Below are 23,987 nucleotides of genomic sequence, written 5' to 3' on the forward strand. Positions count from 1 at the left end.
CTGAGAATGCAGTGTAGTTTGTTGGTCTGCTGGCAGAGCACTGTTGGAGCTGGTGACACCAAAAGACTGAGTGACTAAAAGACATTTGGAATTGTGGTGTAGGTCAATAAACAAAATCAGAGAGATAAAAGGCATTTACATGCAACCAATAACATACACAAATGATGACGATGATGATGACGATCATCATCATTTCAGCTGCTTCCTGTAGGGGTCACTGTAGCATCATCTGCCTTCATACCACTCCTTCGCACGTCCTCTTTCACTACACCCATGAATGTTCTTTTGGGCTTAGGATTTCCAGCTCTGGCACCTCCAGCTAGGTCTCTTGTTTTCGTTACTGCTATAACAAAAAGAATTTCCCAAATATGGGACAAATAAAGTATTACTCATGCCTTCAATTAACGTCATCATAAATGTTGTTACTGTTTCTCTTTTTTCTTTTTAATTTTTCTTCTCGGATTTTTAAAGTTTAATTACATTTTAAAAATATTATTATTATTATTATTTTTATTTTCTTAACTGATATTGACCTTATCCAACCAACCAGTGAGCGCAGACAGCTGACCAATCCGGTGAAAGCTCTCTGCATGACAGTAAGTGCTGCGCATGCGCAACACGCTTTTCCCTTTGGCAGCAACAACAACACAGAGAACGAACAAGTCAGTCTCGCCCCTCCGCTGTCGGCAACAGCATCATTGTCCCCACCGGGTCCGGTGGCAGAGAGGATGGTCCAGCGGAACCGCAGCCGGGGATGCGAATGACAGCCACAGGATAATGTCCCTGGATGTATGCAAGTTTCCGAATGAAGTAGTGACCAAGTGAGACGACCGTGTAAGTAGAGCGACGGAGATGCTGCCCGGCTGTAGGTAGTTGAGGCTAACATATCTCGCTAACGTTAACCTGACACAGGAAAAGAGACGCTTTGCTAGCGTCGGTAACGGCAGAAAGGTAAGCTGCACTGGGTGTTAACGCTTCCCAGCGGCGCCGCCACAGCCTGCGAAAACGTTAAAACTACCGGCAAAGCGTTTTGTTCGGCAGCATTACAGAAACTACACACCTACCACTCGCTTCCCAGTTGGGGTAGTAATTCAAGCAGACTGTACGGGTGTTGAACAAAGGAGCTTTAACCGAGGGGCCGCATGGACACAAACATGCAGAGAGAAGTCGGCCACTGTTTGTTTTGTGCTCCATTTCATACTGACACACTTCGGAGACACCCACACGAGGTCTGACCTGAATATTTAGCCGATATACGGCGACCCAGCTAATTTTGGTAAAATGCCCAGCTGCTAGTGAAGTCAGTCGCGCTGTATTATCGTATTATTTTTATTATTATTAATGTTGTAACGCAGCTTCTGCCGTTGACTCACAATTTTTATGCCCCTTTTAACGACCATACATTGTCCCGCAGCAGTTTATAGAGTGGCTTGATTGCCCAGAGTTTGGCTGAGGTTTTACCACTGACGTGTTACAGCTGACAGCAACTTTTGATAACAGCAGCAACACTCCAGTGGCTGTCATGTTTTATGTGTGTTTGATTGTTTTTTGTTTTTCATTTAAAGCGATCGCTTTTAATTAGGCTAGTGACACGGTGACAGGTTGAACGTAAATGCTTTGATCCTCTTTGAATTTACTTTCAGAATAGTTTGCAGCACATCATAACTGGTAAAACGTAAAAATCAGAGGAACGTAAGCTTTGATAAACACGACAATGCTAAATTTGTTGCATCAGTCCAAAATTTCTCCTAATAGGTGTTTCAGTTGGACTTAAATAATATTATTATCATTTTCATGCATATTAAACTGTTCAGTGACCCAGTGTGCCCTACAAATGGTTGCATTGTCATCCAACCCACCACCAACATAACCAAGCAACTTGATCCCCATACTATAGGGGAAAGAGGGTATGGTTTTTCCTTTTAAGCTGTTGCCTAACAGGACTGACTGAAACCCAGCATTGAATGCCTGTTTTGTAATCAGATCTCAAATGATTAGTCAGTTATTGGATCAGCAGAAAAATAATCCACAACCTGGTCACTCAGCCACACACTGCCATATTCTGTCTTCTCTAAAATTCAGATTTGCTGGTATGAATGCTATTATAAATCACTGGTCAGTAAGGACAGTCCTTTTTGTGTCATCTTACAATTTATGACACTGAAACAACAGTTTTTCACTTTTCTGTCATTTTATTGACTAAGGATGAGACTAGTATTTTTTACTAATAAATAAGTAAAAAATAACTGCTGGTCAAAATTCTAATGACATTAAATCTTGTTTGATATTAAGTGATTCATTCGTCTATAAAAAAAGAAAGCAAAGAGCAATCCATTACTTGTTTTGTTGCAATAGTTGCAGACTCTTTCCAAACTTTCACCATAAATTGCTTTTTTTGCATGATTTGGTCTAAATGGGGGTGTTTTGCTGACTGGATTTCCGAGAAGCTCGAGCACCATGACTGAGTCCTTGTTAGTGGGAGTCATCTGACGGGATTCATGTGTTTAGGATTCTTGAGCTCATGAGTCATTACGTCACAACTATCGCATTGCCTAAAATGGGGAAGACCATATGTATCAGAGGCCTGTTCTGAGTAGCTCTGTGTTATGAGGCTAACTAAATATTGTTGACTTTCAAGCGTGATTCATAAAACATGCCTCTGAAATTCAGCCTAGCAGATGAGTGCCAAGTTAACAAGCAGTGGAACACTTACTGTGCCTCAGTTCCACCCCACCATCGAATGACGTGCAATAAAGTCAATAGCTGCGCTCCCACTGTGAACAGCGGCACTTGTGATCGCTGGAATTCCAAAATTCCTTCATGTCCAAACTTCCTGTCCTTATTTAGTATGAGAGACAGAGAGGGAGGTACGTGGAGATGTGAAGTGAACTGGAAGTAAACCAGCATGCACAAAACAGAGCCAAACAGACAGACTGACCTATTAACTACAGTCCCCACCACCACCACCCCCCACGACCCCCTCCACGACCTCCCTCCAGATATACACAAACGCACACAAGATCCGGTCTGCTGTGTGCATCACGAGAGAACTTGCAGTGGCTATTATTCACCGGTCTGTCAGTGTGTATTTTTCCTGTCTGTGTCCCTTTCTGTCACAGCAAAGAAAGGGGAGGCAGTCAGCCATGTTATTCAAATGTTCCAGAGCCCGGCCAGCCAGCGGCCAACTGTAGCCGGGCTAAAAAGAGGCTCTTTGTGAAGGCCAGACAGATGGCTATAGAATGAAGACTGTAATGATACCCTCAACAGCGCAATACACACAGAGGCCCATGCACTCATTACACAGTCCACTCATTACAGCATGTAATACCGTGTGTTAAAGGCACACCAAACTGTGTAAGTGTTTGTGAGTAAGAGAGAGAAAGAAGGAGAGGTGGAGAAGACGAGTACATCAAGCAGAGATAATGTACAATATGTGAAAGGACAGAGAGTGTTTGTTTGTGTCCCATATCTCTCATCTCTTATATTGCTTGAGATATATATATATATATATATATATATATATATATATATATATATATAGATATATAGAGAGAGAGAGAGAGAGAGAGAGAGAGAGAGAGAGAGAGAGAGAGAGAGAGAGAGAGAGAGAGAGAGAGAGAGAGAGAGAGAGAGAGAGAGAGAGAGAGAGAGAGAGAGAGAGAGAGATATATATATATATATATATATATATATATATATATATATATATATATATATATATATATATATAGAGAGAGAGAGATATAGAGAGATATATAATTTAAAAAAAAAAAAGCTTTCCAGGCCAGTAAAATATCTTTTTTTTTTTTCTTTTTAAGGAAATGGTGGGAATCCAACGGTTATATTTTGATAATCTGTGAATCTGCAGTAGGTCTATAAGCTGTTGCTGGGAGAGTAAGCTCTGCTGGGGCAGCCATAGCTGTGACGCTTGTGATTCTTTGGTTTAGCGGCTGAGGGGCAAAGTAAAACTGGTTTGGGTCCAGCATGTTAGTGCTGCATGGTTTAACACACTCTCAGAGTCTCAGTAGCAGAAGAGCATGTAAACAGTGGAAGACATGCAGATTCTATTTTTTTTTATTTTTATCTTACAACAGTGACCTAACTGGACACAATGGTCCAGAATGGTCAGCTGTGGTAATATCGACTGTGTCTTTCATCAACCAACTAACAAATCAATGGCTTGGATATCATCAACCTTCCCCTCTGGCCTGGCTTCTTTACAACGGTCTTTTTTTTTCTGTCCCTCGGTTTTCTTTTCTATTTTCTATAAAATGGCATCTGTCCATCTAACACACAGCTAATCAATGAATGGACTCAATCGATTGTTTGCCTTTTTTTCATCTGCTCTTATTCCTTCTTTCCACCTTCATTTTCTCTCTAATCAATTCCGACCTTTCTCTTCTTTGCAGGGAAGGAAACGCTGAACCATGTTGCTCTAAGTCGTGACCTGTGGAGTACGGGGGGGTGGAGAAAGAGGAGGAGGAGGAGGAGGAAGAGAGGAGTAGTGAGGCATTGGCCACAGCTTCGTTTTAGGTGGCCGTTTGCGAGCCCGAAGCGATGGGAAACACAGCCACCAAGTTCCGCAAGTCCCTTGTGAACGGTGACGAGGCCCTGGCCTGGCAGCTGTACGAGGGCAACCCTCAGTTCAGGGACGGTCTGGACCCAAACGCATCGTATGGAGAGCAGTACCAGCACAACACACCCATGCACTATGTGTGCCGCCACGCCATGACACGTCTGCTCAGGTAAAAGTCAGTCTCATGCAATGCAGCAGTTATCCAGTGCAGTTAGGAGGGCAGTGAGTCATGTTAAATTGAATAACAATTAGCAGCATGTCAGATTTAAGACATTTCTGAGAATCACCATATCTGTAATTGCCTTTGATGGCAAGAAAGGCCACTTAATGTGCGGAGGCCCAAAGACGCCAGTCGCATATATACTGTAAGATTATGTAAATGATGTTACAGGGAGCGGGGAAAGTGCATTAGCCATGAGGAGCTGTGGAAATAAAATGTAGTTAGACCCTTAAAGGCACTTACTTTGTAAGATATAAAACTGCAAGCCACCATCTCAAAAATGACGAATGGCTTGAATGAGCACTTCTGAGAGTCTCGTTAAAGGTTCTGATTTTTATTTTTTTTGTTGTTGTTTTAATACGCGATGAGTTCACGGGACCTGTTATCAGAACTGCTATTTCTAGGCTGACCGTGCACACAACGGCTGTTTTCTCTGTCATTCTGTTTTGTTTTGTTTTATTCAGCACAGAAGAAAACTTGGCTTAAGTATTGCTGTCTTTAAAACGAGCTGGTCCTCCTGGATTTGTTAGGCCTCAGTCACGCAGACCTCGAGAGTGATTGCTGCTCCCTGCTGGTCGCTGGGGAAAAATGTTATTCCCTGACTGGTTGGTGAATGGTTGCTGGAAATTGATCGTAAAGAGAGTGCTGCATTGAAAACTTCTTTGTGATTACTCTGGTTGATAGCAGATTGCCTGTAGTTTGCGTGGAAGATGCCGACTTGTCTGTAAACACTTGGTATTTACTCTTAAGAGCTGTAGTGACACTTGAGAATGCTTCACAAACCAGAAGTGGAGAATGTAGCCTTCTGTGTAAAAGTTGTACAATCACCATTCCAGACATAGAAACTGCACAGCCCTAAATATACAGAAAGAGCAGTGGATGGTGGGGATCGGAGAGTCTCTGGTCTCCAGAGTTTCACTGTCACTTTGCAAGCATTTGCAGACAAGTCGGCATCTTTCATACAAACTACAAGCAATCACACGAACCTGCTAGCAACCAAAGCAGTTGAAAAGTGGCTTGTGACAAATTTCACCTATCAAAAACCAGCAGCTTCAAACTACCGCTTGCCAATAAATTTTTCCTTTGTGAACGGTGGTTGACCAGATGGTCACTGACCAATCTCTAGGCCTGTGTGATTGAGGCCTTAGGTGGTTCCTCTATAAATCAGACACTGAGCTACTTGTGGTCTAAGTAGCTTCCAGCATCTGTCCGCCTTTGGTTGTTCGACAAATTAACACCTCTTGGATGTTTGCTGCAGGCTAACAAGTTGTCATAAACTCAAGTAGCACTCCTGCTCTGCTACCATGCTGCTTGCTCTACTGTGCCCCGCCTGCTTGCTCTCTCGCACGCACGCACACACGCACACACGCAGTAATAGCTGCAAACTGAAATCTGGTGAGAGAAATTACAGAGAAACTAGCAAGACATTCACACTGTAGTGAAGTCAAAGACAAACACAACATCCTGGTAAATAAAGTAACTAAAACATTTCAGTTTTTTTAGCTTCACTGGCACATTTCTTGCTTCTTGTTAGAATATTTTTGCATCAGCACGAAGCTTCCTAATGTCTGAAAATACAGCTGTTAAGGTCATCTCATGTAAAGCTTCATAGACTTCACAGAGTATGTGGACTAAGCTTGTATTACAATTTTGAGAAGTTGATAAGGATGCTGGAGAGGCAGATCTGATCTAAGGCTTTCTGGGAATAGTGTGTTTCCAGTACTATGCAAGTCTTACTGGGAAATTCCATCCGCTTTTGTGTGCATTCCTTTAAAGCTCTTTCTTGTGAGTCTCTCTGCTTAATGAAGTGCGGTGCTAAATCACTACAGTTCCTCTTTAAGAGTATTAAAAGATTTGAATTCATTGCATGGCTATTGTGCTGTGAGGAGTTTCACCGCCTGCACACTTTCTCAAAACAAGAGTTTGCAGAAATAGACAGACAGCACCATCAACAGCAATCAAGTCAACAGACTGACAAAAACCAGAGTCACTAAGTCAAACACAGCCTTAAGAAAAGGGGTCAAACTATAGAAAAATATAGCAAGCAGCACACCAGTGGGCCTTTGTTACCTCCTGCAGAGATAATCAAGCTGCTGGCCTTGACCATGACAGCTCATTCAGTGACTCAGTAGTCTTCCTCTCCTCCTCCTCCTGCTCACATTTGTCCTCTCTCTCTTAGCCTTTCTTACCATGATTATGGGGGGTCGGGGGGGCGGGGGTGCATTATCTGTGTATCTGCATGTGTGCACACGGCCGTGTGTGTTTAAAGGAGGTGGAAAAAAACTGAGACTCTGCAACTGCTTAATGCGTCTGAGAATATAACACAGTGAATCAATCCATGTGCTATTTGTGTTCCTTCCTACTAACCTATAATGGGCCAGAGAGGCGTGCTGAACGCAGCGCTCTGCTCCTGATAAGCATCAGAGGAAAGGCTTCTTTGTTCCAGCAGTTCAGTTGGACAGTGGCAATAGAGAGACGACCGAGAAATCTCAGACAAAATAAAGACTCACAGAGGACGAGCGTGGGCTGCTGGATGGAGAGTCTGTTTCAGATTATTTTTAACACGTATCTGCTTCGTGTTTATTCGCTCTCTGCTAGTCGTCTCTGTGGGTCGAATTGGCAAGTAATCCCGTGAGAAGTGCAAACTGGAAAATCTCAAGTAGACCTATTACTGGAAAACTGGGTGTAGTTCAGGAAGTGTAACCCTTCCTCCACGACAAGTCACAGGAAAAAATATGTAAATAACAACTCGGACGTCATTGTGAACAGCTTGTTTTTCTTTTGTTGAAAGAATCAAAAGAGTACATTTCATCTGCCGACTTCATTTATTCATTTTTTTATTTATATCTTGGACGCATTGAGTCTCCTCAAGCTGATTTGCTTTTCAGCCATGTGTACGACAAAGTAGTTAGTTTTAACGCTCCGCTGAGGTTTCCTGCCCTCCACTAATAACTTCACAGCAACAACACAAAACATGTGACCTCCCCACAGCCTGCTTATATTAGGGCCATCCATCCTGAACATCGGGATTTGTGCATGTATATGTGTGTGGAGGGGGTATTGGGTTGGAGTTGGGAGGGAATAATTAGTGATTATTGCTGTGCGGATGAATCGGCAGTGCACTGTCATTAGAGAGAAGCTGCAGGGGCTTGTGGCTGACAGGATAAGAGGGTCAAAAGTGGAAAAGCAGGGCAGCAGTGGAGGAATAAACTGAAGGACTACACACTGAGAAACTTCAAATTCAGAAGCATCGACTGCCGTGTCCAAATTGTGCAAGAGAGGGCGAGGCTTTACAAATTCTTTTCAGCTGGTGTCCTTACAATTGTAAATCCTGTGACATCCAATTTTTTTCTTCTCCTTTTATTGGATTTGCATTAGAGAGAGTCATTTCATGTGCAATACTATTTGTGCTGTGCCGCTGATGAAAAAGAATCTGTTTTTCCTCGCTCGCTTTATCGCAAATAGGAAGGTGTGGGGGGAAAAAAAAACAAAAAGACTTTGGTTTTTAAAATGTAAAAAGAAACTTGAAAAGGGAAATGTGCTGAGGCATATAAAAGAGTGGAGAGGTAATCAGTAAATGGAGGTTTCCACAGACATAAAGCAGGGAAAACTATTTTACTAAACAGAACTGCAGCTACAGTCTTACTCCCAGAGCAACTGGCACATCCATCACCCGCTAAGTGTGTGTGTTTGTGTGCGTGTGTTTGCGCTCACACCCGTCAGCCAGCATGTCCATTATCTCAGAGATGTTAACAGAAATAGTCGATATTATGCCATCTTTACCGTGTCTCTTCATTTCACTGTCCATTTTACTTCCATAATTCATCTTCCTCTTCTCTTTGACTCTGTTTCAAGTTACTGTCAGGCCTTTCCTCACATGTGAATACCTCTGAACCGGTTTTACCCTCTTTTATCTAATCTCTTCATTCTTGTCTGCATCATTTAGGTCCTTCCTGTTCAGCAAAGAAGGAAACCCCAACAAGCGCAATGTGCACAATGAGACTTGCCTGCATGTGCTGTGCCAAGGCCCACAGATCCTGCTGCTGCCAGAGGGAGCGCTGTCACCACGACTGGCCAGACCACAGAGGGACGAGCAGCGCCGTGCAGACTGCCTGCAGGTACAGACGCACAAGGGGGGGGCAAATATAGATTAGTGTATACGCTTGCATGGCAGTGGGAATAAACTGCATTCTATGAAGCCACAGCTGATAACAAAGCATGTGGTGTGTCTTTCCATTACCAGATGATCCTGAACTGGACTGGGGCCAGGCTAGAGGGAGGCCAGTACGAGAAAGCTAATGTTAACGCCACCGACAACCACCACAGCACCTGTCTGCACTATGCTGCCGCTGCAGGCATGAAGAGCTGTGTGGAGGTGAGACAAAGTCTTGGACGCTATTCAAACTCCAGGGTTTTTCATGCATATGAAAATGTTTGGAGTCCAACAAAGAGGTTTGACCTTCAACCAAAGGTCAAAAAGCAGGGCAGTGCTTACAAAACAATAATTTAACCCTTTTTTAAAAATGGGATTTACTTGATTCAAAGTTAAAATACACTTTTTGAATATGAAGTGGTTGTAATGACAGTAAAATACAGATACTTCTGTTAAGTAACAGACTCTTTTAACCCTGTATGAATGCTTGCATGTGTAGTCACTACCCAAAGGTCAATTTAAGTTCAAATTCTATTTTCTCTGCGGGTGATCTGTATTTTATGTAACTGGAACAGTCAAATAATCTACAATCCAATGATTTTGAATTATGCCAACTCCTCGTAGATCTGCTTTGTATTTTACCAGCTCAAACGAGCACTTAGGCAGAAAAATAACCTCTTCTGGAATAAAAGTTTGCATAAATTTCACATGTATGACCCTGTGAAAATCAGAAATTCGATTTTTTTTTAAGATAAAAAGTTTTAACACTTTTCCGTTGGCTTCTCCATCCTTCCTTCAACCTTTCTTGATCTATACTTACCAAAAACTGTCTTTTGACTCCTGTTGATTTTAATCTCTTTCACTGTCTGCCTTTGCTCCTCTTGTAATTTTTTTCATCTCTTCCCCTTTCCCATATTTTTGCTTTCCTGTCCTGTTGTTTTCTCATCTTCCCCTTTGTGTTCCTGCTGTTTGCTCCCATTGTCTTGGCCTCTTCCTTCCTCTGCGTCATTTGTTGAAAGTGCCTTAATTTCTTGTTTCTCTCTATTATCTATTTCTCCCCTCTTTCTCCCCTTCCTTTTGTTGCCTCGTCCCTCCTCTAGCTGCTGATCCAGAGTGAGGCGGACCTTTTTGTGGAGGACGAAGACAAGCTGACGCCATGCGATCACGCCGAGCGGCACCACCACACCGAGCTGGCCCTCAGCCTGGAGTCGCAGATGGTTTTCTCCTCCTCTTCAGCTCAGCAGTCAAACACAGACGCACACGGTGAAACCAACCTGCTGCAGTACAAGGAGGTGAGACCGTGGTTACCCGATGTAGGGTTTCCCTGCTGGCCTAAGTTATTTTTAAGCTTTTTAGTCACTGTTGCGTCTTTAAAACATTTGCTTGACAAGGAGTATCCTTACTGTGCACAAGCATGTTCATTTAGATCTTATGATTACATTTTTGAATAGAAAACACTCTTGTGTACAAATTCAAACAAGAATTGAAATATTTATCAGATTTAAGGTTCGACTTTTTGTTTTATGAAGATAATGAGGACCGGTAAATGTATGGCAATAATGTTATTACACCAGATTACTCTTTAAGTGGAGCATTTCCAGCTCCCTATTTTCACTTTTGGACTATATCTATGCTAGGGTTTGGTGATAATGGAGAAAAAAAAATACTACTAATAGCAGATTATCTGTGATTGCAGCTTGCAGGTAGCAGCATTTATTAGTGCAAATGAAATGAACAGCATTTCCATTCTTCTTTTTCATTAAGTTACTGACATTGATTCAGAGCAGCAGCAGCATGAACGTACAATAGCAGGTCAAGCTTTTTAACCAGTTGCTTAAAGCCCTCATTTACCACCATATAAATGCATCAGAAATTTCCATCCACAGCTTGGTCTTCTTGTCATATGGAGTGCAGCTAGTGAGCGCTCCAGCGGGACTCGGTGCAGTCATTTAAGTTTTGATTGCTAGTATCTGCTCCTCGCATTTCTTGATAGCCTGGTTGTACTCAATGGTTTGTTTTGCCTCAAGTGGTGAAACCAATTTAATGTTTCTTGCATATTTTGCAAAGTACTGTAGTGGCTCCTTTTTTAGATACTGAATTGTTATCAGAGAATGACACGTAGCTTTCGCTCTCAGATGTGTCTGCTTGTCTGTGTTGTTGCACAATGAGACAAGCCCAGAATTTATACCGGCATTATTGCCATTATATGATATGGCACAGCTCTAATCAAGGATAGCTTTGCTTAATTCACAGTATAGAATAATCTGTATTTATTTTATGTTTGTGCAGCACTTAAGCTCAGCTACTGCCTGGAACAAGCTGTTTTAGCTCCTCTCTCTTTAAGACAGCTTTCTTCAGAGTGGTCGCCCATCATGACTAAAAAACCGAAACGGCAAGGAGCTTCTGTCTCACAGTCGGAGCTGTGTGCCTCAGATGACCATATTGAGAATTGTTATCAGTTTCCACTGATATCATAAAGATCCAAGATTAGGCGCTCTGTCCGTGAAGCAGAGCGTTTATGGCGCTCTGAATCCTGAGCTTTAGGCTTACACGGATTACTTACACGCACGTTGACCTCATTATTTGAAACTTTGGACATCAACATAAGCGTTTATCATTGTAACATGAATATGATAGAAAATAAGAAGTGTAAGCATATCTGGTCAAATTTAAATCATGTGAAGATAAAGAGGTAGATGGTTGCCCTCATGAACTCGTACAGTGTGTTTATTTTTCAGATTCACGACTATATATCTTAGGACAGTGAGGTCACCATTGCTAATCTGTGTAGATTAAAACAATCTGGGGGCGAAATGTGCTGTCTGTATTTTGAAGGTCATGTATCTGATTTTGTTTCAACACTGTGTCTAACCTGAACTGTACTTAGTGTTTTGTGTTCTGCATTTGCGCAGACACTGCTTATAGATTTTCAGAATATTTCTACTCGGGTCTCCAGCTTCTTGGCCAGATTGTCCCTTGTTGATGTTCTCTCTTCACAATCCACAATTTACAGTGGTTCTTACATGTATATAGTAATACACAGATACACAGATACACACACCACGTCTCTGAGTCCCAGTTAAACCGAGGTCACCAGCACCGCTGTATAGCTGCGGCTGCTGCCAGCTGATAGCATTTTGATCTTCCTTCCTGCAGCCAAATCCATGCTAATGCTTAATCTGTCTCACCCACCTCCACCCCCAACCCCGACTGCCCCACATCCCAGTCCTTTTTATCGTTTCCACATTATCTTTTTCACTTCTTTTAACATTTTTCAGTCTTATATTTTATATTCTGTTTTTGTTTTCTGTTTCCATCTTTTACCTTCCCTCTGACTGCGGGTTTTTCTCTTTCTCTTCTTAACATTTCTCCCCCTCTGTATCCTCTCAGCCTTATGAGGGGTTGAAGATTCAGGATCTGCGCAGGCTGAAGGACATGTTGATTGTAGAGACAGCCGACATGCTGCAAGCCCCCCTCTTCACTGCAGAGGCCCTGCTTCGAGCACATGGTTTGTCATAAAGTTGACGTTCATATGTGACCTTAACTAACCCTCGCAGTGCTGTTGTCACGATGCATGCGATTGTCTCAGTCTTTCTAATAACGTTTGACTTGCTCAGACTGGGACAGAGAAAAGCTTCTGGAAGCCTGGATGTCCGACGCTGAGGGCTGCTGCCAGCGCTCAGGTGTCACCATGCCGACCCCACCGCCTAGCGGGTACAACGCCTGGGACACCCTGCCCTCCCCCCGCACTCCTAGGACCCCACGCTCTCCCCTCACTCTCACTCTCACTTCTACCACCGACAGCTGCCTCACGCCTGGAGAGGAGGGCCTGGCCATGGTGAGCAGTGGTGATATATGTTAATATAAGAACATCAGTCATTCATGATGAAAAATAGATCATGTATGAAGGCATATTTAGTACAGGGTAGACTCTTTGTGCTCTTTCTTTTTGAAGGCAGAAAAAGATGTCTCATTTATCTAATGGTTGAAGGTTAATGTCTAATCCTACTAAAAAGAGGTTCAAGGCCATCAGCAGTAATTCTTTGTCATTCCATATAAACATTAGCCTCTGGTTTACTGTCAGTCTTAAAGAAGTCTGCCAGAAAATCAACGTTGAGGTTTTCTGTTAGGTTTTCAGAATGTTTGACCTGTGAGGTGGAACATTTGCAGAATAAGATAAAAGCTGTTTGGGCCGTAGAAGAAATGCCAGAGAGTCTGATATGGCTAAAGTACAACAGTCCAGCAATCTGTGGCCTCAAAAGTACAGAGTTAATCAAAGACGGAACATCCTGAACTGGTTCTGCTATTGTATTTCTCCTCTGTGTATGAGGATGGAAATGACATGTCAAAGAGAAGTAATCTTATCAACAGAATAAAAATAATTTGAAATCATGTGACTGATTTGCTCCGTCCCCCCTGCAGTGTGGAATCTGTCTCTGCTCCATCTCAGTCTTTGAGGACCCAGTGGACATGTCCTGTGGCCACGAGTTCTGCAGAGCCTGCTGGGAAGGGTACGCGCATGAACATTCAGTGTGTAAGCGTGTGTGTGGGGTTTTTTTTTTTTTTTTTTTTAATTGAAGCAGATGTGTTTTTAGCTCAGTTCTCTGTGTGTGTGTGTTTCTCAGGTTCCTCAATGTAAAGATTCAGGAGGGAGATGCTCATAATATCTTCTGTCCGGCGTATGAGTGCTACCAGCTTGTGCCTGTGCATGTGATAGAGAGCGTGGTTTCCAGAGAGATGGACCAGCGCTATCTGCAGTTTGACATCAAGGTAGAAGTCAAAATAATCGTTTGCACCTTCTCTTCAAGACTGGGCCTTTGTTCTGCTTCTTGTTGCACTATTTAGTAACATTTTCTTTGTTTCTTCAAGGTTCTCTGATTCACTTCTTCTCTTCAAGTTCCCTGTCTGTTCTCTGACATTGTTTCCAACATCCCCGTTTGCAGGCATTTGTGGAGAACAATCCATCCATCCGTTGGTGTCCTGCAGCTCGTTGCGAGCGGGCGGTGAGGCTGACCCGACCGGGCCCGGGGGACACTGACCCGTCAAGCTTCCCCCTTCTGCCCTCACCTGCTGTTGATTGTGGAAAGGGTCACCTCTTCTGCTGGTAAGCTGCAGGATTTATGATTCAGACATGGCCATGTTTTATTGACACTGTCACTGAGTGTATGCCTGTAATTTAGCAAAGCCGGACACAAGTCTGGATCTGTTACATTACAGGCTAGTGTGTTATTTAACCCGAACACCTAAATATTATCGTCATTTTATGTACATGCAGCTGGACAAAGGCTGCTGTGTGAGCAGTAACGTCAGCATTGTGCACGCAGATTATAATGGCATGAATAAATATTGTTTTATGAAATGTGCATACACATTTTCTAACTTACTACGCAAAAAAGAGTTATTACTGTTTAATCTGAAACCACGCCAGCCAAATCTGTTTTATCAGAAACTTTTACTTCTTTCTCTCTTTGTGTTCCCTTCTCTGTTTTCTTTATTCCCAGAAACTCTTAGGATTCAGTGTTTGCTCTTATGCTTATGTAGTCTTGGTCAGCTGGATTTGACTTTATTAACTTCTCTCTTTATCTCCCGGTGTCTGCAGGGAGTGCCTTGGCGAGGCCCACGAGCCATGTGATTGTCAGATGTGGAGGAACTGGCTCCAGAAAGTCACAGAGATGAAGCCTGAAGAGTGTATGCCTGTGCTGTTTTGTTTGTTTTACTGTAACTTTAGCTGCCCAGCAATATGGTAGTTAAGAGCAGCTGTCAGGACGTCTTATCTGGATGTGCCTGCTGTATTTTATGTGATGCTGGCAGGTGTTTAAGTCACTAATATTTGCGTAATGTGCCGGAATGTGTCTGCAGGCCAGGTGTTAGACTGCAGAGATGTTGCTAATGTGTGTGCGTCCACCTGTGTGTTTGTGTGTGCTTTCCCACAGTGGCAGGTGTGAGCGAGGCCTATGAGGATGCTGCTAACTGCCTGTGGCTGCTGACCAACTCCAAACCGTGTGCCAACTGCAAGTCTCCCATTCAGAAGAATGAGGGCTGCAACCACATGCAGTGTGCCAAGGTAAACACTAAACTCTGTCTGCTGTGTGTCTTCGTTTAAAGGCATGAATGTTGATTGCTCGGTGTAATAATTTTTTTTTTTCTTTATTTAATTTTATTCCTAATAAATTAACCTTGATGTTTTTCTCTCTGTGTAGTGTAAGTATGACTTCTGTTGGATCTGTCTGGAGGAGTGGAAGAAACACAGCTCATCAACAGGTGGCTACTATCGCTGTACTCGCTATGAGGTCATCCAGCAGCTTGAAGAGCAGTCCAAAGAGATGACTGTAGAGGTATAAACACTTACTCACTCATAAAATGGAGAATACACACACACTTTATCCCATATAAGCTTCCACTGATGTAAAAACACTTGCTGGACACTTTTTTTTTGGTCCAGTTTGTTAGTACCTGGTTGGACCCCCTTTCCCCCTGAAAACATTGCTCTTCGATTTTGGCCCATATTGACATAATAGGGTCACACAGTTGCCTGCCCAGCTGTGATGTGAATCTCGTGTTTCACCGCATCCCAAAGATGCTCGATTGGATTGAGATCTGGTGACTGTGGAGGCCACAGAGGTCACAAGGTGCATTAACCTGCTGGAAGTGGCAATCAGAAGACTCTTACATTGTGGCCATATAGGGATGGAGCGGCTGTGGTGTTTAGACGATGGTTATTTGGTACTAGGGGGCCTCCACACCATTAAATGACCAACACCAGCCTGAATTGCTGATACAAGCCAGGATGGATCCATGCTATCATGTTATTTTTTTTTTCTTTTTCTTTTTTTATTCAAATCAAGCAACAAAGTATGTATCTCATTTACAGTGACATAGTTTTTTTTCTTCTCTTTCCCCTTCCCTTCCTTCCTCTCCCTCTCCTTTTTACATAAAATATAATTACCATTATATAAACAATCATATATCTATGTCTATACGTACACATTTATATACCTAAATAAGTAAGCTATCATGTTATTTTTGACTTTGTCATTGGCAGCAGAAATTGGAACACATCAGACCAGGCAACATTTTTTCAATCCTCTGTCAAATTTCACTGTTTCCTGTTCTTAGCTCTTCTGCATGTCGTAGTTGTAATGTTGTTGTTTGAGTTACTCTTGTGTTCCTATCAGCTCATGGCAGTGTGCCCTTTTTCCTCTGACCTCTGGCATCTACAGGGCATTTTCACATAGAGAACTGCTGCTCACTGGATATTTTCTCTTCTTACTTTCTGTAAACCTTAGAGTAGATCAGCAGTTTCTTAAATACTCAGACCATCAACAACACCACATTCCAAATCCCTTTAATCACCTTTCTTCCTCGCTCTTATGCTCAATTTGAACTTCAAAGGGTTGTCTGGACCCCGTCCACATGCAGTGAGTTGTTGCCATGTGATTGGCTGATTAGATATATGTATTAATGAGCAGCTAAATAGGTATAGCTGAGTGAGTCTATATTCACACAAATATACAAGTTGTTCAGTCTCTTTCACTGAGTACAGTGAGTGAACACACACACACACACACACACACACACACACACACACACACACACACACACACACACACAGAGGAGTAAGAGTTTTTCTTTTTTACAGGCAGAAAAGAAGCACAAAAGTTTCCAGGAGCTGGACCGTTTCATGCACTACTACACTCGCTTCAAGAACCATGAACACAGTTACAAGGTAATACACTCGACAGATACGTTCATAACGATGCAAACCTCGCCCAAAAATTTAAAATGCTTCCAGAGAAACATATGTGATCATTTGGTGTGTGTATTCTCTCTTCTGTGTGTTGGTGTGTGTGTGTGTGTGTGTGTGTGTGTTAGTTGGAACAAAAGCTGCTAAAAACGGCTAAAGAGAAGATGGAGCAGCTGAGCAGGGCCTTCATTAGCCGTAAGTGTCCTGCACTGATCTCATGAAAAGGATTCAAAAGAAGTCTGAGTAAACTGCTTGTCAGCTGCAAGCCGTTTGCCAGAGAATAGCATATTTGTTTTTGCCAAAGCGCAAATAGATCATGCCTTTCAGACTCACACCCAAGCTTTGGTGCATCCAGGTCATAAGACATTAATCCTGTGCTCATTAAAGTCATGGCTAGCTGTAAAATGCGTGTCTTTTCTTCTGCAGGTGAAGGCACTCCCCCAGACACGCGCTTCATTGAGGACGGCGTGACTGAGCTGCTGAAGACGCGGCGCGTGCTGAAGTGCTCTTACCCATACGGCTTCTTCCTCCAGCAAGGCAGCACCCAGAAAGAGATATTTGAGTTAATGCAGGTAATTTAATATATATCCAACAAGTGTGCATCCTCTGCATGAACAGGACTAACTCCCCTGAAGTGCCTACAGGGATTCCTGGACTCTGTAGGGGTGAACTGTGTAGAACATAAACAAATTCTGGGGTGTATTATGGCCTTGGTGGACAGAGGACTGGGTACATCCGTTAAAATTTACATGCAAAAGAGTCAGTTTAATGTTTTTTGGGTTTTTTTGCATTTTAGTCACACTAGATTAGAAATGGAAACCTCTTATTAGGAAAAATTAGTGATTGCGCTATTTTTGCAAGTGTAAGTACTTGATGCAACCAAGTGGTCATGCAGAAGTTGAGCAGCACGATCAACCTACCACTGTTGATTGCAAGACGATTACACAGTCTGACGGAGGGAAGACAGTGTTCAACACTTTCTTCTGTTTGTCCTCCCAGACTGACTTAGAGATGGTCGTAGAGGATCTGGCCCAGAAGGTCAACCGTCCGTACCTAAGGACGCCGTGCCATAAGATCATCAGCGCGGCCCGCCTGGTGCAGCAGAAGAGGCAGGAGTTCTTGGCATCAGTGGCCCGTGGCGTCGCTCCCAATGACTCTCCAGAGCCTCCTCGCAGGAAGTAAGAAAGCACACACACAACGCACAGAGAGACAATATGGTTCTCCTTTGGCTCAAGTTAACAAATTCACTACATAGAGCCACTTAGAGGGATTCAGGGGATAAAGAAGTGGCATAAGAACTTAAACTGAAGCTGAGTGTTGTTTAGTTTGCTTCAAATGTGCTTTAAAAAAAAGTAATTGTGTGCTAACATTCATTTCAGTTACCCTGGAGGATCGTGGGATTGGGAGTACCTTGGCTTTGCTTCTCCTGAGGTAAACACAAACGCCTTCTGTCACACCACACTCACAAACACCAACTTCTCTTTGTTCTGCTAATATCTTGGCTCATGCCTCGCTAATGCTACTTCCTAAACCTCCGCTTTAGTGACCTACTTGTGTATGAGGTTGTATTAATGCATGACTGCGGCGGCAGCAGCTGACATAGTTTGCTTATGTGTGTTAAGATGGGAAGTCGGCACTCCGTACTGGGAGCAGATCAGAGAGAGAGACAGTCGCAGGTAATTCACCAGTTTTTTGGCATATTTAGGGACAAGCATGATGGGCTGAATGTTGTTTTCTGTGCTTGAGATTTTGATGCTGCCTGACACAAAATAGCTCCCGCAAGTTGTCTTTTTCTTATAACAGAACTCGAATAACTCTTTGCAGGATTATGCTGACATCCAGTACCGTCGCAGACACAGACCACGGCGCAGAGGAGACATGCTGAGTTTGCACAGCCTTAGAAGCAGCAGTAACACACCAGAGACCAGCAGGAGGAGTGACAACACAGGTGTGTCAAGCATTTTAATACACCGTATAACTGGCTTATATAAAGTATTTAACAAAAAAAAGATTTTCAGATTAATACAGCATAGTGTTCATTAATTTATTGTTCTGTATTCAGCCGGTACAGGCAGTATATTGGCAAACACTCTGTTCTGGACCCTGCCTATATTAATAAATTGTCTTGTCAGTGCACAAGACAACCAGTAAATGGGATTTTACTTTATTGCTCCATCAGTCTGTTCCAGTCGAAGCACCCAGAGCCATCGATCACTGGGATCAATTTGTAATCAAGCCACGCACAGCAGTCCGTGCTTTAATGTGACATTTCGTGTTTCAGAAGGCACGGAGAGGGGCGAGGGTCGCAGGAGAGCGCTCGGCTCGCTCGACGAAGACGATCCCAACATCCTTCTGGCCATCCAGCTGTCGCTGCAGGAGTCGCGCCGAGAGCGAGGGCTGGAGGGAGGGATGGAGGGGAGGGTGGATCAGGAGAGAAGAGCGGCTCCAGTGGGAGACCTGGTCGATGCTGTTTTACACTCTCTCAACACAGAGGGTCCTCCAGGAGCCAGAGGCTCATCCTTCCCCGCGTCCATCCTGGATCCTCCTCATCCGCCTAACAGGACAGACTCCACCTCCCAGCCTTCTGTATCCAGCTCCCTCCCCCTCCCTCCGCCTCCTCCCTCCCTCAGCGCAGAGCTGCTGGAGCTGGGAGACAGCCTTATGAAACTGGGGAGCATAACCACTCCTTACGACCTGGACACAAACACGCAGGAGCAGCTCAGCTCACACCACACATACATACAAAGTACACATGCTGCTCCTTACACCACTGAACCTGCCTGCAGCAACCCCAGCAGCCACAGACAGGATCAGAGTGCACTGACTGCCCCATATGTGCTCGATCATATCACCATCACAGACCCTCGTTATGACAGCAAAGAGCAGACTTCCTGCCATTCGAGTGCATATTTAGCCAAGGCTGAGCACGCCGCCTCCTGCCTCCCCGCTCCAAACCCCGCACATCCTAGTTCCTATAACCGGGAACATACAGCCACGTACAACAGCAACCCTAAACCGGACAGCTCCTACAACCCCTGCCCCGAACACAGCAGCTCTTACACCGCAGAGCGCCCTGCTGCCTACGCCGTCGAACGCCCCCCTAAATCAGACCCCCAGCCCCCTACCCAGTTGTGCCTCCCATCTCCAGAGCTTGAGCCAGAGCTGCTGCTCTCACCAGTGATTCCCCCAGGGGGCCCTTTCACCCCCAGTGACCCTCAGAGCCTGGAGCCCTTGGACCCCACAGCCAGCGCTCAGCTGCTGGATAACATCATGGCCTGGTTTAACAACAACATAAACCCCCAGAATAACCCGCAGAGCCTGGCTCTCATCCCCTCCCCGCCCACCACAGAGACAGACTCCTCTCCCGACACACACACCGAGACTGAGAGCCAGACCTCCGCCCCCATCCGGCAGCCCCTGGAGGGCGAGTCGGAAGTAGGCATAGGGTCGGCAACCGGCCCACCGGGAGCCGAGGGTGTGAAGACGTCAAGGCCGAACACTCTGGAGCTGGAAAAAAGAGACGCTGGAGAAGAGGGTGTGGACGCAGGGTGTGTGGCTGACCTGTCGCTGGACGAAGCGCACACACACCCGCATTCACACTCCCAACATGGAAACAGTCCCGCACACACTGCCCCGGCAATGGAGAGAGACTCAGACCTCGTCCTTCAGTTAGAGGAGGACCGGTCACCTGAAGAGTGGATGGAGCAGGAACACCTAGTGTGAAAGTGACAGATGTAGAGAGAAAGAGAAGGTAGAGCCGAGATAAAGAGAAAGAAAACCAATCAGAGAGAAGCACTGATGGATGATGTAAGATGTGTGATGGTGGTGCCTGTGTTTGGGGGGGTGGAGTGTTTACTGTATGTATTATACTGTATTTAGAGAGGACTTAAAGACCCGCGGACTCTGTCCAGTAAAGATGATGTCATACACGTTTTGATTATTTTTAAGTGCTTTTTGTCTGCTCTAAAAACAGACAAATTATTCTTTGAAGTGTTTAAACCATGAACGGAGAGCTACTGATATCATAACACAACAAAATGCTCCATGTTTTAGTTTAGTTTAGTTCTTTTCTTATTTTAATTTAATTCCCCACCTCTTCTGTTTGTCTCCTAAGTTTGTTCAGGGTGACGTTTTGGTGCTGTTCATGCTGAAATCCAAACTTGCCTCATTTAACTACACTTGATTCTTACACTAACCCAACCACAAGCCAGTTCAGAGCTCCAAGAGCCAAATATGAAGATAACTGTAACTTTGGAGTCTGTTTATAGCGTGCTGTACAATCAGAGGGCCTAATTCTGATTTCTGGACCTTCATGCACACTGTGCCTGTTTGTGTTAGTGCCAATACAGTCCTGATCTTTCTTTTCAGCAGGCTGGCACAGTCTGCTGCGTAAACGTCACACTATTACAGCACCTCTCTGCATGTGAAGGTCAGGGGTCAGCCCCAGCTGCAGAGCAGCGCCCATAAAGCTGGAAGTTCAGTGGGTGCTTGTTTGCAGAGCAGATTGAGTTCTCTGTTTTTTGTTCTGGGGGGGTGTTGTTTTGTTTTTGTTTGGTTTTTTTGCTACTCGCTGCACATTTCAAATGTTTTGTATCAAAGATGCATCTTCATGTTTAATCTGCAGAGATTTACAGTGTTTTTCTGCCACTTTGGCTCAGTGTTAGTGCACCAGATCTCACGTAGCACACAAAATACAGTGGGTATTAAATGAGGTAATGCATCAACCAATCAAATTAATCTGAGAATAATGATATCCAGTATTTAACCTCCTCGGATCATTCATACTTGCTTTGATTTTAAAAAAACTACAAATATCACGGAGGAAATAATTTGGCATTTTAAGCTGAAGACTGACTTCAGAATGATCCTTTACTTTATTAAACCTGATAAATAAAATACAGTCAACAGGTTTAAAGTGCTTCAAACAAGTCGTCCAATCAAAATTATTAAATGTTAAACCAATTAAAAGAGTAAACAGTTAGCAGATGGTAAACTAAGATATGCTTTATCACTTTGGATTATACACAATGTGTTTTAAAGTTTGACTTTACACTGCAGCACATTTAAACAAGCTGATTTTTCATAAAAAGTGAGATTTCAGCCACTTTCACAAGTTTTGTCTTCACAGAAGCTGCTGTAAACGGTGTTTATACGACTGTAAAATAAATAAATGAGAATATATTGTTAAAATGCTGCTGCACTGATTCATGAATCTGTTTGTTTGGTGCTCGTGTGAGCTGGTTCTTTGAGTCGTGCGGTTTCTGAGCCAAAGCAGGCATAACAAATACTGTAAATGTGAGCACATTTTATGGTTTTATGTAACTTTTTATCATATCTTTTCCACTACTTATAGCGCCCTGCAGTGTGCTCTAATCGATGGGATGTGGGTTTGGGTTTCTGCTGTATTTGATTCTTTTTATTCCTTTAATTATAGAGAAGATGTTTTATTCTGTTGAGACCAGAGTTGTTGGATCTGTGTGCCTTTTTCTTTGTTTTGTTTTGTTCTGATTGTATTTATCTGTTGCTATTTATTAGTGTCATTGCTTTTTAAACATGCTTCATAATGAAAGATGATGATGAAAACACTTTAATACACTGATTTTGTTTAATTCCCCCTCACGGGTGAGTCGCAGCGCCCACATTTTCAGCCCTGAATGAAAAACCTCTTTGAGCCTCTCTGAAGGAATCCGCTGCTTTTCCACGATGATCAAAAACACTTTATGTGAATGTTGAACTTTGATTTGACGCCGCCTCGGAAATGTAACTGCTGGGATGTCATCAAGCCTCAAATCTTTAAACTTTATTGCCCAAATACAATGTTTACAAGGGAACTAAACACTGCCTGCTGTGATGAGGACTGATTTGGTGCTCTGGGGAGTGAAATGAGAATAAATGTGGGGATTTTAAATGTCCTTTGATGGCATGTCAGACAAATACAAAGACACCCTTTGTAAAACTCAAACTGACTCACTTAAAACTGATTTTTAAGCATTTTCTGAAACCTGAAGTGATAAAGTGAGAACTGTGAAGGTGGTTGGCTCATAGCATTGCACAAAGCCCGCTGAGATGTGAGGGCAGTTGTGACATTTCAGGCTCCGCTCCCTGAGGATGGAGGGGATTCACGTCAGTGTTTGGGCACACGCTGCGTCTTTGTTTTGCAGGAACATGCTGCCGAGTGTCGGATGTGTGGTGGGGCTGTGGAGGGACAGCGGCTAAATATTCCCTTTTTTTGTGTGTGTGGCATTGATGGCGTCACGCAAGCGGTTGCATTAGTGTTTATGATTTAATGCTCCCTCATCTGACATCTTCAGAGTTTAAGAGATTAAAATTGCACTCTCACAGATTATACTTGATACATTCCCAGCTGGTCAAAAGAAAGGGTTTGATGTGTGGCCAAAACTAAAAATGAAAGTGTCAGTGCAAAGTTTACTCTCAATAAAAAGAACTGAAAGTGCACTGCAGTGACATTTTTATTTTTTTGTTTTAGTGCTTTGATTTCTGAACTTCCATCAGCAAGAAAAGGGAACATGTTCCCTGATTAGTCTCCTATTTATCGTAATGTACATGGTAGACTGACGTCTTTTCACTTCATGCTGCTGTCAAATCCGCAACAGCTCTTAGCATGTACATGGAAATGATAAGTAAACCCATTATCTTTAGGTTTAGACTGCATTTATTTGAAAAACTTAACACAGCTGCACCTCAGGAGAACAGAAGTGTTAGATTTTTTTCATTTGTTTCTATTACTTTTTTTAAAAATTGATTTGGGGTTTGGGAAGGCTTTCTTTATTTTAATTTGTTTTCATTGTGTAAAATGTTCAGTTTGATTAGTTTCACGATTTATTTCTGTAATCTGTCAGGAGGAACATTTTTAGATATGCAGCTATTACAGCACAAATCCAATGCGGCATCTCAGCCTCACTAAGTATGACCAAACTGCCAAAGACTTAAACAAGACACAGCACTGTGCAAAAAACTTGAGTCACCCCTTGCTTTCTTTATATTTTGCTTTTAAGCAGCCAAACTTCTTGATCTCTGTTCTTGAGGCTTTCTGAAGGTCTTTCAGTTTTTATTTACACCTCAGGAATGCATCTGGCTCTTCAGTTCATACACCTACTGGTCGGTCTTATCAGAAATCTTTTTCACTGGAAGGATGTCTGTCAAGAAGATCCATTTTCCTAGCAAAGTATAAAGGATATCTCAAGACGTTTGCACTATATTGTAGCGTTTTCTGATTATTTGTTATTTAGTTTACACACAGTAAGTTTTTACTGTTGTTATAGTTTACTAATGT

At 43.2% G+C, this 23,987-nt stretch overlaps 1 protein-coding gene across 2 annotated transcripts; it reads left to right on the forward strand.

Annotated features, from left to right (window-relative positions):
• The first annotated feature begins 646 nt into the window (after positions 1-646).
• Positions 647-23,987, forward strand: LOC102793047 (ankyrin repeat and IBR domain-containing protein 1-like). 2 transcript variants are annotated; one of them, XM_006787813.2, is made up of 21 exons: positions 647-834; positions 4,410-4,745; positions 8,743-8,914; positions 9,040-9,171; positions 10,050-10,241; positions 12,340-12,457; positions 12,567-12,787; positions 13,372-13,460; positions 13,575-13,719; positions 13,893-14,053; positions 14,549-14,637; positions 14,883-15,013; positions 15,150-15,284; positions 16,589-16,675; positions 16,822-16,888; positions 17,120-17,265; positions 17,693-17,871; positions 18,073-18,124; positions 18,316-18,369; positions 18,518-18,641; positions 18,975-23,987. In XM_006787813.2, exons 2-21 carry the CDS (start codon positions 4,558-4,560, stop codon positions 20,414-20,416), a joined length of 3,924 nt encoding a protein of 1,307 aa, XP_006787876.1. In that variant the 5' UTR covers positions 647-834; positions 4,410-4,557; the 3' UTR covers positions 20,417-23,987. The 2 variants fall into 2 exon arrangements, with proteins under 2 accessions (XP_006787876.1, XP_006787877.1); XM_006787814.2 differs by having other exon boundaries at positions 18,978-23,987.

Source organism: Neolamprologus brichardi, chromosome 22 (genome assembly GCF_056152115.1).
Source record: "Neolamprologus brichardi isolate AB-2024 chromosome 22, ASM5615211v1, whole genome shotgun sequence".
In the NCBI taxonomy this organism is placed as follows: domain Eukaryota; kingdom Metazoa; phylum Chordata; class Actinopteri; order Cichliformes; family Cichlidae; genus Neolamprologus; species Neolamprologus brichardi.